Source organism: Lipotes vexillifer, unplaced genomic scaffold (genome assembly GCF_000442215.2).
Source record: "Lipotes vexillifer unplaced genomic scaffold, Lipotes_vexillifer_v1.1 scaffold333, whole genome shotgun sequence".
In the NCBI taxonomy this organism is placed as follows: Eukaryota; Metazoa; Chordata; class Mammalia; order Artiodactyla; family Lipotidae; genus Lipotes; species Lipotes vexillifer.
The window spans coordinates 600,968-617,849 of NW_006790633.1; the positions used below are offsets into that span (position 1 = coordinate 600,968).

Here is a 16,882-nt window from a genome sequence, read left to right on the forward strand (position 1 = left end):
GCGCCCAAAGAGTGGGCGCCGCGCCGGCCTTCCAGTGGGGACAGCCTGTACATTGTGATTGCACCTTTCCCCGTGCCGGACGAGGTGAGGAGGCGGTGGCCGGGCCCAAGGAGGAGGGAGGGGACGGAGCGTGACAGCCCTGGGCGCCGCCCCCTCGGCGCTGCAGGTCCGCGGCGCGGCGACCCTGAGGCACTGGGGTCGGGCTCGGGGAAGACGGCGCGCGTGCCCCTCCTTGGAGAGAGCGGAGCCACCTGGGCCGACGGCGCTTTGGGGATCCCCTGAAAGGCAGGAAGGAGGGCGGGACGGGGACAGCGAGCCCGAGGTGGACCCGCCCGTGTCTCTCCTAGTTAGAAATTGTCCTTGGGGAAGATGGAAGGGGAGAAGCGGCCGGCGCCCTACGAGGGCCTGTTTGCGGACGGGCACCTGGTCCTGTGGACGCTGTGCTCGGTGCTGCTGCCCGTGTTCATCACCTTCTGGTGCAGCCTCCAGCGGTCGCGCCGGCAGCTGCACCGCAGGGACATCTTCCGCAAGAGCAAGCATGGGTGGCGCGACACGGACCTGTTCAGCCATCCCACCTACTGCTGCGTGTGCGCGCAGCACATCCTGCAGGGCGCCTTCTGCGACTGCTGCGGGCTGCGCGTGGACGAGGGCTGCCTCAAGAAGGCCGACAAGCGCTTCCACTGCAAGGAGATCATGCTCAAGAATGACAGCAAGGCCCTGGACGCCATGCACCACCACTGGATCCGGGGCAACGTGCCCCTGTGCAGTTACTGTGTGGTTTGCAAGCAGCAATGCGGCAGTCAACCCAAGCTCTGCGATTACAGGTACAGCCTTTGTGGGTACTGATTGTCCCACAATGCTTGGAGGGAGTCAGGATTTCAAAGAGTGGGTGTAGCAGCCTGCTTTGATCTCCACAAATGGCCTCAACTGCCCACTTAGAGGACACAAGCTAATAAATAGCCCTGATATTATACACAGTGAGGAAGCTTTGCAATAGTCATTTGCCTCGTTGATTCATCTAGCCTACACTCCTTAGCCAACCTGCCCTTTTGGGTAATAAAACTTGGCACTTAGCTTTCATCCAGAGGTCTCTAAGTGCCACATACTTTATGGCCACTGTATGTTATATTTTAGCTTTTGTTTCTATTGTTTAGCTCCATTTTGCATGAGAAAAAATGAAGTATGAACAAATTAACTTTTCCCTAGAGTCTCAAAACTGATTCATCCTGGGTGTTGTGTTATGAATGTACAATGAAGACAAGTGTCATTCCAGAGGAGCACTTTAAGTATCTTTTCTAATCTATATTCGGTGCTATAGTGAAATACACTCCAAAAGAACACTCCTTTTGCCAGATGGTCTTTCAGGACCTGTAGCATCTTAGACAAGTGACTTTGATTAATCCAAGGATATTTTAATCGCTTTTAAATACACACTGGACAACACATTTGTGTTCTTAAATATTGTCTGAAAATAGGTGAAGATGTCCTTTGCTCATGTTAGAGGTTGGTAATAAAAGGGGATGCTGCTTTGCAGTTTATCTGTTCTAACTCATTTTACATTTGAGAGAATTTGATAGTTCAGAGAAATTTACTCAGTGGTAAAGTAGAACTGGCATCCCGGATTTCTAACCCCCAGTACAGGGTTAGGAATACTAACCCCTAGCCTCTTCTCTGTCTTAAGTCTGGACATCTTCATTGTGATGGGTTTTGTTTCTGACAAGTTGAAAAGTCCCTAAACATATTTAAGAACAGAAATAGAAAGCTGGCATGAGACAGCAAGTTACTTTTTTGATTATATTTTGTTTATTTTATTTAAAAATCCTTTTTTTAATTAGCATGAGCATTGTTATATCAACAATTACTTTTAAATCTTATTTTAAATAATTTTATACTTAAGATTTAGACTTTAAAAATTACCAAAATATATACTTTAAACAACTACAGAGATTTATAACCATTTTTACTTGATATCTTTCAAATTTAGATGTCTTTTTTGCATCAGTGAGAGCTAGGTTACCAGTGTCTTTTAAAATTTTTCATAATTGTCTCCCTAGTTAAGCTTCAGTCTTGGAGAATTGAGATTAGTTGGAAAGAAGGCATGAATTGAATATTGTTTTATTTCCTTCCCTTCTTTGTGTCTGTGCAGAATTAGATTAAAATGGCTTCTATAAATATCTTAACTGCATTTCATATACTCCTTAACAAATAATCATAATGCTCTGATTCTCCAACCAAATGATCTTTCTAGAAATGCATATCTGATTGGGGTTTCTGCTCTGTTTAAAACCCTTCAATTACCCCCATCACTTAAAGTGATGGTCTTTCAGTGTTAACTCCAAGTGCTTAACGTGGTATACAAGGTCCTCGTGCTCTCTGGACCCTGCCTGCCTGTCTAGTCTTTTCTGCCACCATCTGCATTAAACTTTATGCACCAGCAACATCAGGCTGGTTGTGGTTTCCTTTAAATACCCTTTTCATACTACCCTTTTTTTCCTCAAGGCTTAAGTATCCTCCTCCTGGCTAGCTTCTAGGCATCCTTCAAAGATTTTTTTTTTTTTTTTTAATTTATTGGGCTGTGCCGTGTCTTAGTTGCAGCATGCGGGAACTTTTAGTTGCGGCATGCAGGATCTAGTTCCCTGACCAGGGGTCGAACCCTGGCCCCCTGCATTGGGAGTGCAGAGTCTTAACCACTGGACCACCAGGGAAGTCCCTCTAGGCATCCTAATGACTCATCTTGTGCCCTTTACTCCAGGAACACTTGCCTAATCTACTCACCCCTGCCCCCAATTTTTCCTTCTTAATGATGACATCATATCCTATATCTCAGTAGTCCTCAAAGTAAGGTCCCCAGACCAGCGGCATCAGTATCACTTGGAAACTTGTTACAAATGCAAATTCTAACACAGATTTAGATTTAGCACACAAAATTAAATAAAATATTTGTATTTAATACAAAATAAAATGTTTACAATATTTGAGACATACTTAGACCAAAAATTATTTGTTGTTTATCTATAATTCACATTGAACTGAGCATCTTCTATTTTTCCTGGCAGTGTTAGCCCCAGCCCAGACACACTGAATCAGAAACTTGGGCTGGCAACCAACAATCTTTGCCTAACAGGCGCTGCAGATAATTCTAAAGTTTAAGAACCACTGCTATATTTATGTACTTCTTAAACATGAGCCCCTGTCCTTAATTCTGTGTTCCCTCCTTTGAGCACAGTGAACATGGCAGTGATAGGTCTTCTTTTCTGCCTTAGCTTGTTCTTACTGGTTACTAAGCAGTCTGTTCCCAGCATGCTGGAACTCCTCACCTATGGTAAAAATGGTTCCTGTATAATTTAGGAAGGGTTTATTATTCCCAGGAGAAGAGAGCACAGTGTCCTGAAGTAGTAAGCATTTTATAATATTCTGATTTATTTTAGCAGATAATTTTATGCAGGATTACAGTCTGCTGTGACCTTCTGTAGGAATGAGATATTTTGGAAAAAGGAACAGAATAAATATTTACAACCTTTAAACACAGATCAGACTGTCCCTCTCTGGATTTTATCCAGCCCTGAGAAGGGCTCCTTCTGTGTCTGCGTCACATTCTTGGGAAGTCTAAGATTTCAAGTGAACTGTGAAGACTGTTCAACAAGGTAGCATTTTGAAGGGCCATATGACAGGTGGTGACTGATTTTAAAGGCTACAGAATAAGTGACAAAGGACTTTTAACTTATACTCATTGTCATTATTTAGTTTTCACGTATTAAGCATATATTTTGTGCCAGGCACTGTGCTGGATCCTATTTTCCCTGTAGGCTTCTTTCTTTTCTGTGTTTTCCTGCCTCTGCCCCAACCACGGCAGAGTATGTCTGCACCTGGTATCATCTTATCACTGCTCCCCACACTTCTTTTGTTTCTTCTAACCTCTATTCTGACTAAAATAGGAAATCAGGTTCTATTTTAAGTATTCATTATGTTTATTGAATAAACCTTTGTTCCTTATAGTGTTCTGTCATTAAGAAAATTTTTTGGTTTATATTGTATTTTTATTTATAAAAACCTTTATAAAACACTTTTTTATTTATTAAAAAACCTTTTATTTATAAGGCCTTTTCTTCATTACACCCCCCTGCGCGCGCGCGCACACACACACACACACACACACACACACACACACACAGTGATTAATAAAACAGGCTTCTGACTCTTACAAGGTAATTACATTGGCAGCTTTACTCTAAGCTTTGATCTTAAACTTTGTGATTCTGGATTCTAATGTTTATTCATTTCATTAATTATCTGAAACAATGAAAGGATACCAAATTATCTTCTGGAGCAGAGGTGAGCATACTTTTTCTATAAAGAGCCAAACTAAGTATTTCAGGCTTTGCAGACCATATGGTCTGTTATAATTACTTCACTCTACCGTCCATCATAGTACAAAACTAGCAACGGACAGTACATAAATGAATGGCGTAGCTATAGTCCAGTAAAACGTATTCACAAAATTAGGAGGCAGATGTATTTGTAGTTTGCCAACCCCATTCTAGTGTGAATGTCATAGATGACCATCTCAGCTTCGCATGTAATTCTGTTGCCTCTTCCAGCATACTAAAGGAGAGAGCTATTGTGAACAGGTAACTTTAGAGAAAACTTTTTTTTTTAATAAAACAGTCACACTCCTGTCCAAGAATGGCACATAGGGTAATGTTCTGTGTCTTCATAAGGATAAGTTACATAATTATGTTTACTTGCCAAAACTCAGCAGATGTACGTATTTGTACATTTCATCGTATATAAATTTTACATTGAAAGAAAAAAACCTGTAAACAAATACTGAACTCAAGGTAATGATATGCCTGCTTTTGCCGAGGTGTTTAGGAGATATTCTAATGTCTGCGATTTATTTTTAATGCACCAAAAATAAGATAGATTAATGGATAGATAGAAATGAAACAAAGGAATTACAGTTAATATATTAATGTTGGAATATAGGTGGTGGGCTTACCTGTGTTCCTGTAAAAAAAATTTTTTTAATGCAAAAACACTTTAAAAAGCAGGGAACTAATAAGAACCTACTGTATAGCACAGGGAACTCCAGTCAGTACTACTCTGTAATGGCCTATATGGGAAAAGAATCTAAAAAAGAGTGGATATATGTATAACTGATTCACTTTGCTGTACACCTGAAAGTAACACAACATTGTAAATCGACTATACTCCAATAAAAATTAAATATATGTATGTGTGTGTGTGTGTGTGTGTATAAAAGCAAGGAGACTATCATTGTTTTTTGGAAATACTTGCTGAAGTATTGAAAGGTGAAATCTCATAATGTCCATAATTTACTTTCAAATGATTCAGCAAAATATGAGTTTATTTTGAAAGAGAGAAAGAAAATGTGGGAGAAAATGTTACTTAAGAATCAGAGTTAAGGGTTGGTTTAAGGGTATTCATTTTGCTATTTTTTTGACTTCTGTGTAGGTTTAAAATTTTTCAAAATAAAAAGTTGGGGAAAGAATAAAGATCATAAACAATCACTCAAAGACATGACTGCTAAAACTAAAGTATCAAGACATTATTAGTAATGTCTTATTTTCCCATCAAGTTTGAAATCTAGGTCAAATAAAATACCAGTTACAAAATATATATCGAGAACAGGTCTCGATTTTGATTGTGGTATTTCTCAGGAAAAATATAAAGCTGAGTAAGGAGTAAGTATTTTGGCTTTACCTTTACAGAGCAAAGGCCGATAATAGCCATCACCTTGGTTAAGAGTCTTTTCTGAAATTTATGAGAACTTATTAAATGATAAAGGTGTCACAAATCAGTGGGATAGAAAAGATTACTTTATAAATCATGCTAGGACATGTGCTCTTTGAGGTTATAAAAGTTGACTCTTCATATCACACTCTATACCAAAATAAACTCCAGATGGATTGAAGCAGGAGTTCTTAGTTCATAGATAGATAAGCTTCCAGGAAGTCTGACACTTTCATGAGATTCTCAGTGGAATCTGTAGCCCCAGAAGATTAAGAGGCACTGAATTAAAGGCATAAATATGAAAACTGAAGTGTGAGGGGGGAATAGCTATAGGCAAATATCTAATTTGGAAAGGTAGAGGACTTCAGAGCATGAAAGCATTTAAATCACAAAGAGAAATACAGATCTGTCTAGCAAAAAATAAACTAAAGTACATTAAAAGGTAAATTTAAGAGAAAACTGAAATGTTTGCAATAATTATGACAGAAAAGAAGTTGATATCCTACATAAATAAAAAGTACATGCAGTTATTATAACCTAGTAAAAGATGAATATAGACCATGAATCAATTCACAAAAAATTATGATATATCCATGTGATATGATACTAATACATTCTTAACAAAACATGTTTTTAAAAAAATACTTAATGGCATAGGACAGAATTCATGATACAATTTCCAAAGAAAAGTACTGTCCAGATACATATATAAAAATACATCATATCCCTAACGTGAAAAATAAACATATAGGGACTGTAAAACTGAGAATAAATACATCAAACAGTTAAGAGTAACTATCTCTGGATAACTTTTATGTCTTTCTGTATTTTCTAAATTCTAAAGCGTATGCCAATATCATCTAGAATACAGTTTTAAAAATTTATACAAGTAGTTCATGAATACATACTGGTGTTTAGAAACTCAAGCAATACAAGAGAACATAGAGTAAAAAGAGAATGTTCTTCTCATCCCTCGGTCCCATTTTTCTTCCCAGAGGAAACCATTGTGAAATAATTCAGTGGGTTTCCTTTCAGGTTATTTTCAGTAATAATATACTAGTTTAAAGTTAACAGTAGAGCAGTAGGTGGAGGTGGTATACTTTGGCTGCATTAGCAGTCTATCCTCGTTTCTCAAGCTTAGGTTGAAAGCAAGTGTTAACAACGTTATCATGCAAGTTAATTTACAGTTTTCCCTTTAACAGATCCTGCAGATAATTGTAATTTCCGCAGTAAATAGGATTCTTGAGTTAATTGCAGTAATTACTTGATAAAACTGAACACCCAGCTGAAAAAAAACTTTAAAATAGAAGTCCAAGAGAGTTGACCTTGGGGTGAAAGAGTTTTTAATCCTCTTTTTATTTTTAATTTATTTATTTAATTATAACCGTTGTTTTCTGTTGACCTGTTTTTGTCTGTACAGTCAGATTTGCCTTATCTGTGAGTGGATTAAATACTTAGTAGATTAATAATAGAAACCCAGGACCTTTGCCAGCACTATTCTCTGCTTGTTTCATGCATGCATTCAAATGTAGAGGCAAATTTGAACATAAATATCTGTCTGTACTTCAGATGCAAACATATAGATTAGTTTCATTTTAACTGCCAATAAGAAGTTGACTATTTTACTATATTTGCTAAAGTGTTCACAGATGGTTATAAGTCAGGAGGTTTTCACACTGGACCCTGAGGAACTCTTTTAAGGACCCAGGCCAATGGGGCATTTAAGCTGAAGGCCTTTAGGCCTCACGAACCTATTCCAGCCAAAGCACAAATCGATAGTACACAAAACCATTGTTCTAGACCAGCTTTGTTTATGTGGATTATATCTACTAATATTTACCACGTTGTAAATTAAAACTGAGAAATTGTTTAAATATTCATTTTAAAAATAACAATAATGGTAACAAAATATTCTTGTGAAAATTCAGTGAGAAGATTGGCATCGTTTTACTTTTTTGGTACATTTCTTTGGTGTGGAAGTCAGCTAGCGCCTCCTATCTACTTCTGCATTCGGTCTGTTGATTTAGCACATATCATATAGCTTCCGGAAAACTCCACCGTATACTTCGGATAGAATGAAGGTGAAATAACATATTATTATTAAAATGATTTTAACCTCAGAGACACCCTGAAAGGATCTTCCCCAGACCGCACTTTAAGAACCACTGTTAGATTAAACTGTCAAGTATGCTCAAAGTTTATTGTTCTAGGGACTTCCCTGGTGGTCCAGTGGTTATGACTCTGCCCTTCTACTGCAGGGGGCATGGTTTTGATCCCTGGTCAGGGAACTAAGATCCCACATGCCGCATGGCCCCCCCCCAAAAAAAAAGGGCATTAAAAAAAAGTTTATTGGTCTATTTTCACTGTGCAGATACAATTATAAATTTTTTATTTGCCAGATTTTTTCATTGGTGATAAAATTACTATTTCAGTTTTTTTTTTTTGACAAAAATGATTGGTTTGCAGATGAGTAAGATTGTGGTTTAAAGTCAATTATTGTCTTTGTTTTTTCCTTCCCTCAGGTGCATTTGGTGTCAGAAAACAGTACATGATGAGTGTATGAAAAATAGCTTAAAGAATGAACAGTGTGATTTTGGAGAATTCAAAAACCTCATCATTCCACCAAGTTATTTAACCTCCATTAATCAGATGCGTAAAGACAAAAAAACAGATTATGCAATGGTAATCAGAGTTTACTTTTCCTTATGTAACTGATTTCCAAAAAGTTATTTAAGTCAGTGTATGAAACACAACTGTGTGTGTGAGAAGAATCATTATGGTAAGCCATAATACCCTACCCACTTGCTAAAGATGTGCCACAAATTTTGGCGCTTGAGTTCTTTCAGGTCTAAAGGGAAATTGGAATATGTTATATTAGTGGTTCCTAAATCACTGAGTCCAAATCACTTGAGGAGCTTTTTAAAAACACAGACTTCTGAGCCCATCTCCATCACCATGTTTGATTTAGTAGATCTAGGGTAAGTCCCAGGAATCTGTATTTTTTTAAAGTCCTCAGATGATTCTGATGAACAGTCGGATTTGGGATTCATGATTATTGTCAGTGAAAAGAAAACATTTTCCTCACACGTTGTTCTAAAAGAATTTTTTCGTTTGGAACCTCACGTAGGGTGCCTGGAGATAAGTTTATGTTGCACCTTAGATGCTCCCACAGATAATGGTGAGCATTAAAGCTGTTGACAATACTTGACAGTATGTATGTGTATGAAAATTGGTACAGACATCTTTCAGTCTTCATGTAGTTCTGAAGGAAAAACTGTAAAATCTGCATTTATTTCCTGCTTGAATGTCCCAAAGTAGTTAAACTATTTCATTCTAAAACTAAATAGTGTTTCTTCCAAGTTCAGATTTTATATCTTAAATGTCATCTTTGTCAATATTCCTGCAAAAGAAAGAGGGATGTTAAAATTTTAAAACATGTTTAATGTTGTTGTGATACTTTTTTTTAAATGGACAACCCTTATGTATCTGAATTCAATCTGAGATCAGAGGGGATGAGAATCACTAAGTAAAACCGTGGAACATCTTCATTAATGTTATATCCACAAGGAGAAGGGGAGAGGAAAGAAGTGGATAGATTAGAGAAACATTAATTTCATTTGACTTTGGGCTTTGTACAGTTCTGGATTCTTGAATCTATTTCTGAATATCCCATTAAAAAAAAAAGCTTGAAAATTAGAATTTATCCAGAAAAGGACAGTCAGGGTTAAGAGAGCAGAGAAGATCAATGTCCATTCTATGAAGGGTTGAAACATGTTGCCTGGGAGACAAGACTAATAAACAACATAATGCTTCAGGTGTTTGAACACAACAGTTATATGAAAGAACAAATGAAATTATTCCTTGCCTCAGGAATCAAAAGTAGAACAATGAAAGTTATTGAAAGACAGATTTTTAACTCAATTTAAGTCAGAACTTTCTAATAATTTGATTTAGTAGTGGAATGGGCCGCCTTGTTAGTGAATTCCTTCTGACATGAGTATCCAACTATATACTGGATGACTTATCTAGAATAATGTAGAAGAGAATTATATATTAAGCAGAAATTAGTTCATTTCTAAGGAACTTTTCCATTCTTAGAATTCTTTGATTTTTATATTGTGTCGATTGGGATAGTTGTTGTTCTCTCAGCAAATTTACAGCACTGTTGTTATTAAGAAATGAAAAAACTTATTGCTCACCATCTGTGAGATGTTAAGGTCTTTTCACTCACATTAATTTTTTTAGCTAGCATCTAAGCTTGGAAAGCAGTGGACTCCATTAATAATCCTGGCCAACTCTCGTAGTGGAACTAATATGGGAGAAGGACTGCTGGGAGAATTCAGGATCCTCCTAAATCCCGTACAGGTAACCAAAGAGAAAACCTTCTTTTCTGTATTAATCTTTTCATTTTTAGTTTTGCATTTTCCCTAAATTGTAATGGTCGTTAATGCTTGAAACCAGTAATCATCTGATTGTAGGGAAGAGTAATAATTATGAAAGTATTGAGCCATTCCAATATGTGGAGAAAGAGGGGTTCTCATGGTGGGGATGTAAAATGCTCTAGCAACTTTAGAAAACACTTGGACAGTTTCTTAAAAAGTCAAACAGGGACTTCCCTGGTGGTCCAGTGGCTAAGGCTCCATGCTCCCAGTGTAGGGGGCCCAGGTTCGACCCCTGGTCAGGGAACTAGATCCCACATGCCACAGCTGAAAGATCCCACACACCGCAACTAAAGATCCAGCAACGCCGCAATGAAGATCCTGCATGTGGCAACGAAGATCCCGCGTGCCACAGCTAAGACCCAGCGCAGCCAAATAAATAAATAGATATTTTTTTAAAACAAGAAAGTCAAACATAAATTTACCGTACCCCCTAGAACTTCTAGGAATCTACCCAAGGGAAACAAAAACATATATTCCACAAACACTTTTATGCAAATGTTCATAGCACCATTATTCATAATAGCCAAAAAGTGAAAATACCCCACTGTCCATCCGTCGGTGGCTGGATAAAACAAAATGTGATATACCCATATGAATGGCATATTCAGTGATAAAAAGAAACTACTGATACATACATACATACTACAATAAATAAACCTCAAAAACATGCTGAGTGAAAGAAGCCCAATGCAAGGGACCCATATTGTATGATTCCATTTATATGACATGTTCAGAAAGGGTAAATCTATAGAAACAGAGAGTAAAACAGTGATTGCTGGAAACTGGGAGTAATTGCACACCAACATTTTTAAATGTAAGAATAAAAGAGACCATTAAGATTGAGCTGACATGCTAGCAGCTTCTATTTTGAAAAACTGAACAACTCATTGTGCAACAATCATAAATGCAGTAACTTTTCTTTCTAATTTGTAATTTTCCCTTTCAACATTATACAACTTAAGGAAATATAAAAATAATTTTAAAAGGAAAGAGAAAGGGGAGTTCCCTGGCTGTCTGTTGGTTAGGACTCAGCACTTTCACTGCCGTGGCCTGGGGTTCAATCCCTGTTCAGGGAACTAAGATCCTGCAAGTCACGTGGCGCAACCAAAATAAATAAATGAATAAAATTTTAAAATAAAAGGAAAGAAAATCACCTGCATTATCTCCACACAAATACATCAGTTGTTTTCAGTTGTCCATGTTCTTTCCATGAATTGTCTGTGCATTTACATATTAGCATTTCTGTAACAATAATCTAGGTACAAGTTTACATTCTGTTTTCTTTACCTAAAAGTATATTTTTCCGTGTTGCAACATAGTCCTCATAATTATGTATGAAATGACTAAGGAATAATCAAATGGATATATCTATATTTATCCAGTCTCCTGCTGTTGGAGGTCAAGTTTCTCTCTAAGGTTGTGCCATTATAAATAATGCCACACTAAATATCTTTACACACAGGGCATTTTCGTCTTTTGAAATATTTTCCTAGATCATTTACAGAATTATAGGTATCAAGGATCCTTTCACCTTTATGTCATTTTATGCATATAGCAGAATTGTTTTCCAGAAATTGGTACTAACTTGCACTAGTAATGGAGTTTTTAAATCCAGTATAAAATGTGAAGCAGTAGTTAAAGGTGAACTTAGCACAGCCTGGTTTTATGTGAACAGCAAAGAGGCAGTATTGTATAGTGGATAAACTACAGGATTGAATTTGTATGTCAGCACCTAATTATCAGAGGAAGGGTAGGCAAGTTATTTAACCTTCCTGTGCCTCCATTTCCTGGACAGTAGAGTGAGGTTTACTCGTGCTTTGTAGGGTCAGCATTGGGATGATCCACAGTGAATATAGTCTGGCATAGTGCCTGGCATATTGTTAAAGATAAACGCATCGTAGCCAGTATTGTTATTTATACATATCTATGTACTCATCTAGAAGGAAATTATCCTCACAGATGGATGACAGTGTTGGATAAAATAATTTTCTCCTTTTCTTTCACGTCTAGGTTTTTGATGTTACTAAAACCCCCCCTGTCAAAGCCCTGCAACTTTGTACTCTTCTTCCCTATTACTCAGCTCGAGTCCTTGTTTGTGGAGGGGATGGGACTGTGGGCTGGGTCCTGGATGCAGTTGATGAAATGAAGATTAAGGTATCCATCTTTAAGACCTACTTGCCTTTCACAGAAGACTTCTAAGATAACTATACAGTATTTGTGCTTATATTTTTTATTATGCAGATGAATATTAGAAGACATTGCCAATTTTAAATATTGTGATTGAGCAGTTATTATTATATTTGTATCTTTATTGCTTTGGCTTTAAATTTTACCAAATACTATTACCCTACAAATAGTCTGAAGAGAAAAATCAAAAATATATCTTCTGGGCTTCCCTGGTGGTGCAGTGGTTGAGAATCTGCCTGCCAATGCAGGGGACACAGGTTCGAGCCCTGGTCTGGGAGGATCCCACATGCCGCGGAGCAACTAGCCCCGTGAGCCACAGTTACTGAGCCTGCGCGTCTGGAGCCTGTGCTCTGCAACGAGAGGCCGCGATAGTGAGAGGTCGGCGCACCGCGATGAAGAATGGCCCCCCGCTTGCCGCAACTAGAGAAAGCCCTCACACAGAAATGAAGAGCCAACACAGCCATAAATAAATAAATAAATAAAATATTTTTTTTTAAAAAAAAAATATATATATATATATCTTCTATATTGTAGGGACAAGAGAAATACATTCCACAAGTTGCAGTCTTGCCTCTGGGAACAGGCAACGATCTATCTAATACCTTGGGTTGGGGTACAGGCTATGCGGGAGAAATCCCAGTTGCACAAGTCTTAAGAAACGTGATGGAAGCAGATGGAGTTAAACTAGATAGGTAAGTTATTCTTCCCCCCAAAAGTAGATTTCTTGAGCTTTGGGAATATTGTTTGGATTATAAATGAAAACTTGTATAGTTATAAAGTTAAATGTAATTTAAATGTAAAAAACTATGTTAGTTGTACTTATACATGGATACTGGTGTTTTATTTTGTTGCTGTATATTTTGTTGTTATGTAAGGACTGAGGTCATAAATTAGGCTGAGTACTCATTTCAAAACTTACATACTCGCTTAAATGTGCTTATTTCTCCAAATGCTATTTTAATAGAACAGCCTCGTCTACCAGGTGTCCAGAGTTGATTGGTAATAATTATAGTTAATTGGCAGTTAATTTAATAATAATTACTGATTCTTTTTTTAACTTCTGTTTTAGATGGAAAGTTCAAGTAACAAATAAAGGATACTACAACTTAAGAAAACTCAAGGTACGTTTTTAGGGCTGCAGTTTCGAGTGGTCTCAACAAGCATGATGGAGTGCTTCCATTGTGGTGCTGTGGTGGGACACAGCGGACAGGTCCTTATCTCTAGGGAGCTGGTTATGAAATAGGCTGGGGGTGTGCCTGGTTCCGCCCTGGTAGATCAGGCTGGAAATACTTCAGGGGAAGTGACCTGGGATTTGGTCCTTAAAATTTAAATACAATTTAGATCAACAGAGAAAGGAACAAAAGGCTTCCCAGGTAGAGGAAATAGAGACGAGAGGGTGCACATCATGGTTAGTAAATAGCAAATAATACAGAGATAGCAGATCTGTAGTTTTAAAAAGATACTCTGGAGATAGTGTGAAAATCGCTTAGAAACCTGCACTATGACCCAAAAAAAGGGAATCTTAGGATGAGGACAATTCAGAGACGTTTTAGAGGTGGAATTGATCAAGACTTGGCAGCTGATTGGTATTAGGGGAAGCGAGAAAAAACATTACTGCCAGATTTCTAGTTTTTATGACGGGATGTATAGAAGTGACATTAACCAAGATAAGAAAAATAGAGTTTCAGGTTTGAATAGGAAGAAAATGCATTAAGATTTTGGGCATGTCACCCTTGAGTCTGTGGCCCACTGAACAAGAAGTCAGAAATGCAAGCTTATTGCTCAGGAAGATGATTAAGTGCAGCTAGGTTGAGGGAATCCAGGCTGGATTGGGAAGTAAGATAAGTTAAGCGGGGACCAATACCCTGATTGAGACTGAAAAAGCTGAGAGCCTGAGAGTTGCAATGGAAGTAAAAAGCAAATGTAATGGGAACACAGGAGTGGAAAGCTTGGGTGCAAAGTAGAGCCATTTAGATGTAGCATATTAACCAGAAATGGAAAGTGAAATTTGTATCTTATAGGATCAGCCTTTGAACTGAAGCGTTATCTCTGGAAACTTCACTGGATAGCATAAAATAACTCTACGCAAGAAGTGAATGCAGAAAGTACTTAATTTTCATAAAGAACACAAAGACTAAGATTTACATATTTATTATATAACACAGGCTTGGATGGAAGCATAATCTGTTGCTTATTTTTACCCTTTTCCACAGGAATTCACAATGAACAACTATTTTTCTGTTGGACCTGATGCTCTTATGGCCCTCAATTTTCATGCTCATCGTGAGAAGGCACCATCTCTGTTTTCTAGCAGAATTCTTAATAAGGTGTGTTGGATAAAATAACCTTTCCTGCTTATCACCTAAGGTACAGTAAAAATCAATAGTTCAATTATATCTAGCACTCTTTCAACTAGATTGAGATAGAACTAACTTATGGAAACATTTACCTGTTCTGTTTTATGTAAGACTGTCAAATTAGATCCTTAAATGTATTTTATTAAAGTATTTCGTAACCATGACAAAATTTTTTTAACTCAGAGTTGGGATGTTTTACAGCATATTTCGCTTAGATGGCAACTAAATGGAATATATGAGAGCTTATCTTACTTAAATGGCAAGTAGAATTGGAAATAAATTTAGGCAGGATAAATTTTTGGTGAAGTCATTAATGGAAAACTAGATTCCATTGGCCTGAAAAGACTCTAAAAGGCAGTTGAGGTAAGAAAAGGAGCAGTTTGTTTACCGCACTTTTAACTGAGATCATCTCTGGTTTCTAGTACAATTGATTCCTTTGGTGGAAGTTTTGTCTTGGAATTTCTTTAATGACTTTTGGTGATTGAGCAATAGGATGCAAAAAATAGATACAAAACAGTTTTGTTCCTGGTTCTGTTTTACAAATATTTCAAATTTACAAATAGCTCTCTTTTATTAATATAGTTACTAAGGCAATAAGAATTGCTGTTTATACAGTTGCTAATTAACATCTCAGTGCTTCCATCAACCTTTCTGTATTCAAAAGTGATTATAAAATGTTTGCTAGATTTACCTGTGTTACTTTCATTAAGTAATCTGAAATACTAGTAAAAGGTGGCATTTTCTAATTTTAACACAGTATTTCTTTATAAGGTGTACCTTTTTGGATAAACTGGGAGAAAACAGCATTTAAGCACAAACCACCCCATCCTACATTCCCCTGAAAAAATGGGCTAAAATTAAACTAAGAAGTAATGGTGCCCCTTCTTCCATCTGTATCTAGTCCACTCTATGGATACATGACTCAACCATCACATCAAGGAGCTTTGGTTCAGTGTCTTTTTCTTGCTTACAGGGCTTGTTAGATTGCTTTAATATCATATTTTCTGTCCATTTCTCATAGGCTGTTTACTTATTTTATGGAACCAAAGATTGTTTAGTGCAAGAATGTAAAGATTTGAATAAAAAAATTGAGGTAAGCTTTTTTTTTAACATCTTTATTGGAGTATAGTTGCCTCACAATGGTGTGTTAGTTTCAGCTTTATAACAAAGTGAATTAGTTATACATACACATATGTTCCCATATCTCTTCCCGCTTGCATCTCCCTCCCTCCCATGCTCCCTATCCCACCCCTCCAGGCGGTCACAAAGCACTGAGCTGATCTCCCTGTGCTATGCGGCTGCTTCCCACTAGCTATCTACCTTACGTTTGGTAGTGTATATATGTAAGCTTTTAAACTTTTAGGTGGTCTCTGGATTATGAACTTTTTTTTAACGAAAATGCTGAACTTTCTATTAACATATTTTGCTAACACATAGGGAGTATTTATTGTGTACCAGCCACTTTACTAATTGCTTTATACACATTTTCCCACTGAATTCTCACTACAACCTGTAAGGCAGGTACTATTATATTCCCATCTCACAGAAAACTATTTGAAATTAAATAACTTGCCCACATTCACAAAGTGCCCAAGGATATAGGTAACCAGGATTTGAACCCGGGATTATGTAACTCCAGAGTCTGTTACATAGACAGACTCTGAACAGCGTCCATGTGAGTTGTCTGACACAGTGCCTAACTCATCATGTACTCTCAGAGGAAGTTTAAGCCCAAAGTTTAACTCCTATTATGGTTGTGATGTATCTCTCTTACATACTAAAGCAAAATAGAAATGTATGAGCAGTAGAGATAGGATATTCATGATTGCTTATTGCTACAGCACCCCTGACATCACGATATGGCAAAGTTTTATATGTATTCCTTGCTTGCTTCAGAAAAGAATCTGTAATGGTTAATAGCAATGGCAAAGACATTAATACAGAGAAACCTAGAACTACTAAAATAAGTAAAAGGGGGGACTTACTCCGCAGTCCAGTGGTTAAGACTCCACACTTCCACTGCAGTGGGCATGGGTTTGATCCCTAGTTGGGGAACCAAGATCTCACATACCATAGCTGAGCCAAAAAAAAAAAAGTAAGAAGGGAAGAGCCAAACAATAAACAACTTAGGGAAAGGGTGAA

General features: G+C 37.4%; 1 protein-coding gene and 1 non-coding gene across 2 annotated transcripts in view; one reads left to right on the forward strand and one right to left on the reverse strand.

Moving 5' to 3' along the window:
* The first annotated feature begins 355 nt into the window (after positions 1-355).
* The window catches only part of DGKE (diacylglycerol kinase epsilon), a 20,408-nt gene continuing 3,881 nt past the window's right edge, over positions 356-16,882 (forward strand). The window contains 8 exon segments of the mRNA XM_007463877.1: positions 356-824; positions 8,277-8,436; positions 10,000-10,119; positions 12,207-12,350; positions 12,918-13,075; positions 13,453-13,504; positions 14,597-14,710; positions 15,762-15,833. Coding sequence (XP_007463939.1) covers positions 370-824; positions 8,277-8,436; positions 10,000-10,119; positions 12,207-12,350; positions 12,918-13,075; positions 13,453-13,504; positions 14,597-14,710; positions 15,762-15,833 — 1,275 coding nt within the window. The 5' untranslated portion in view covers positions 356-369.
* Positions 2,633-2,705, reverse strand: TRNAG-CCC (transfer RNA glycine (anticodon CCC)). Its single transcript has one exon. It is a non-coding gene; the product is annotated as a tRNA-Gly (tRNA).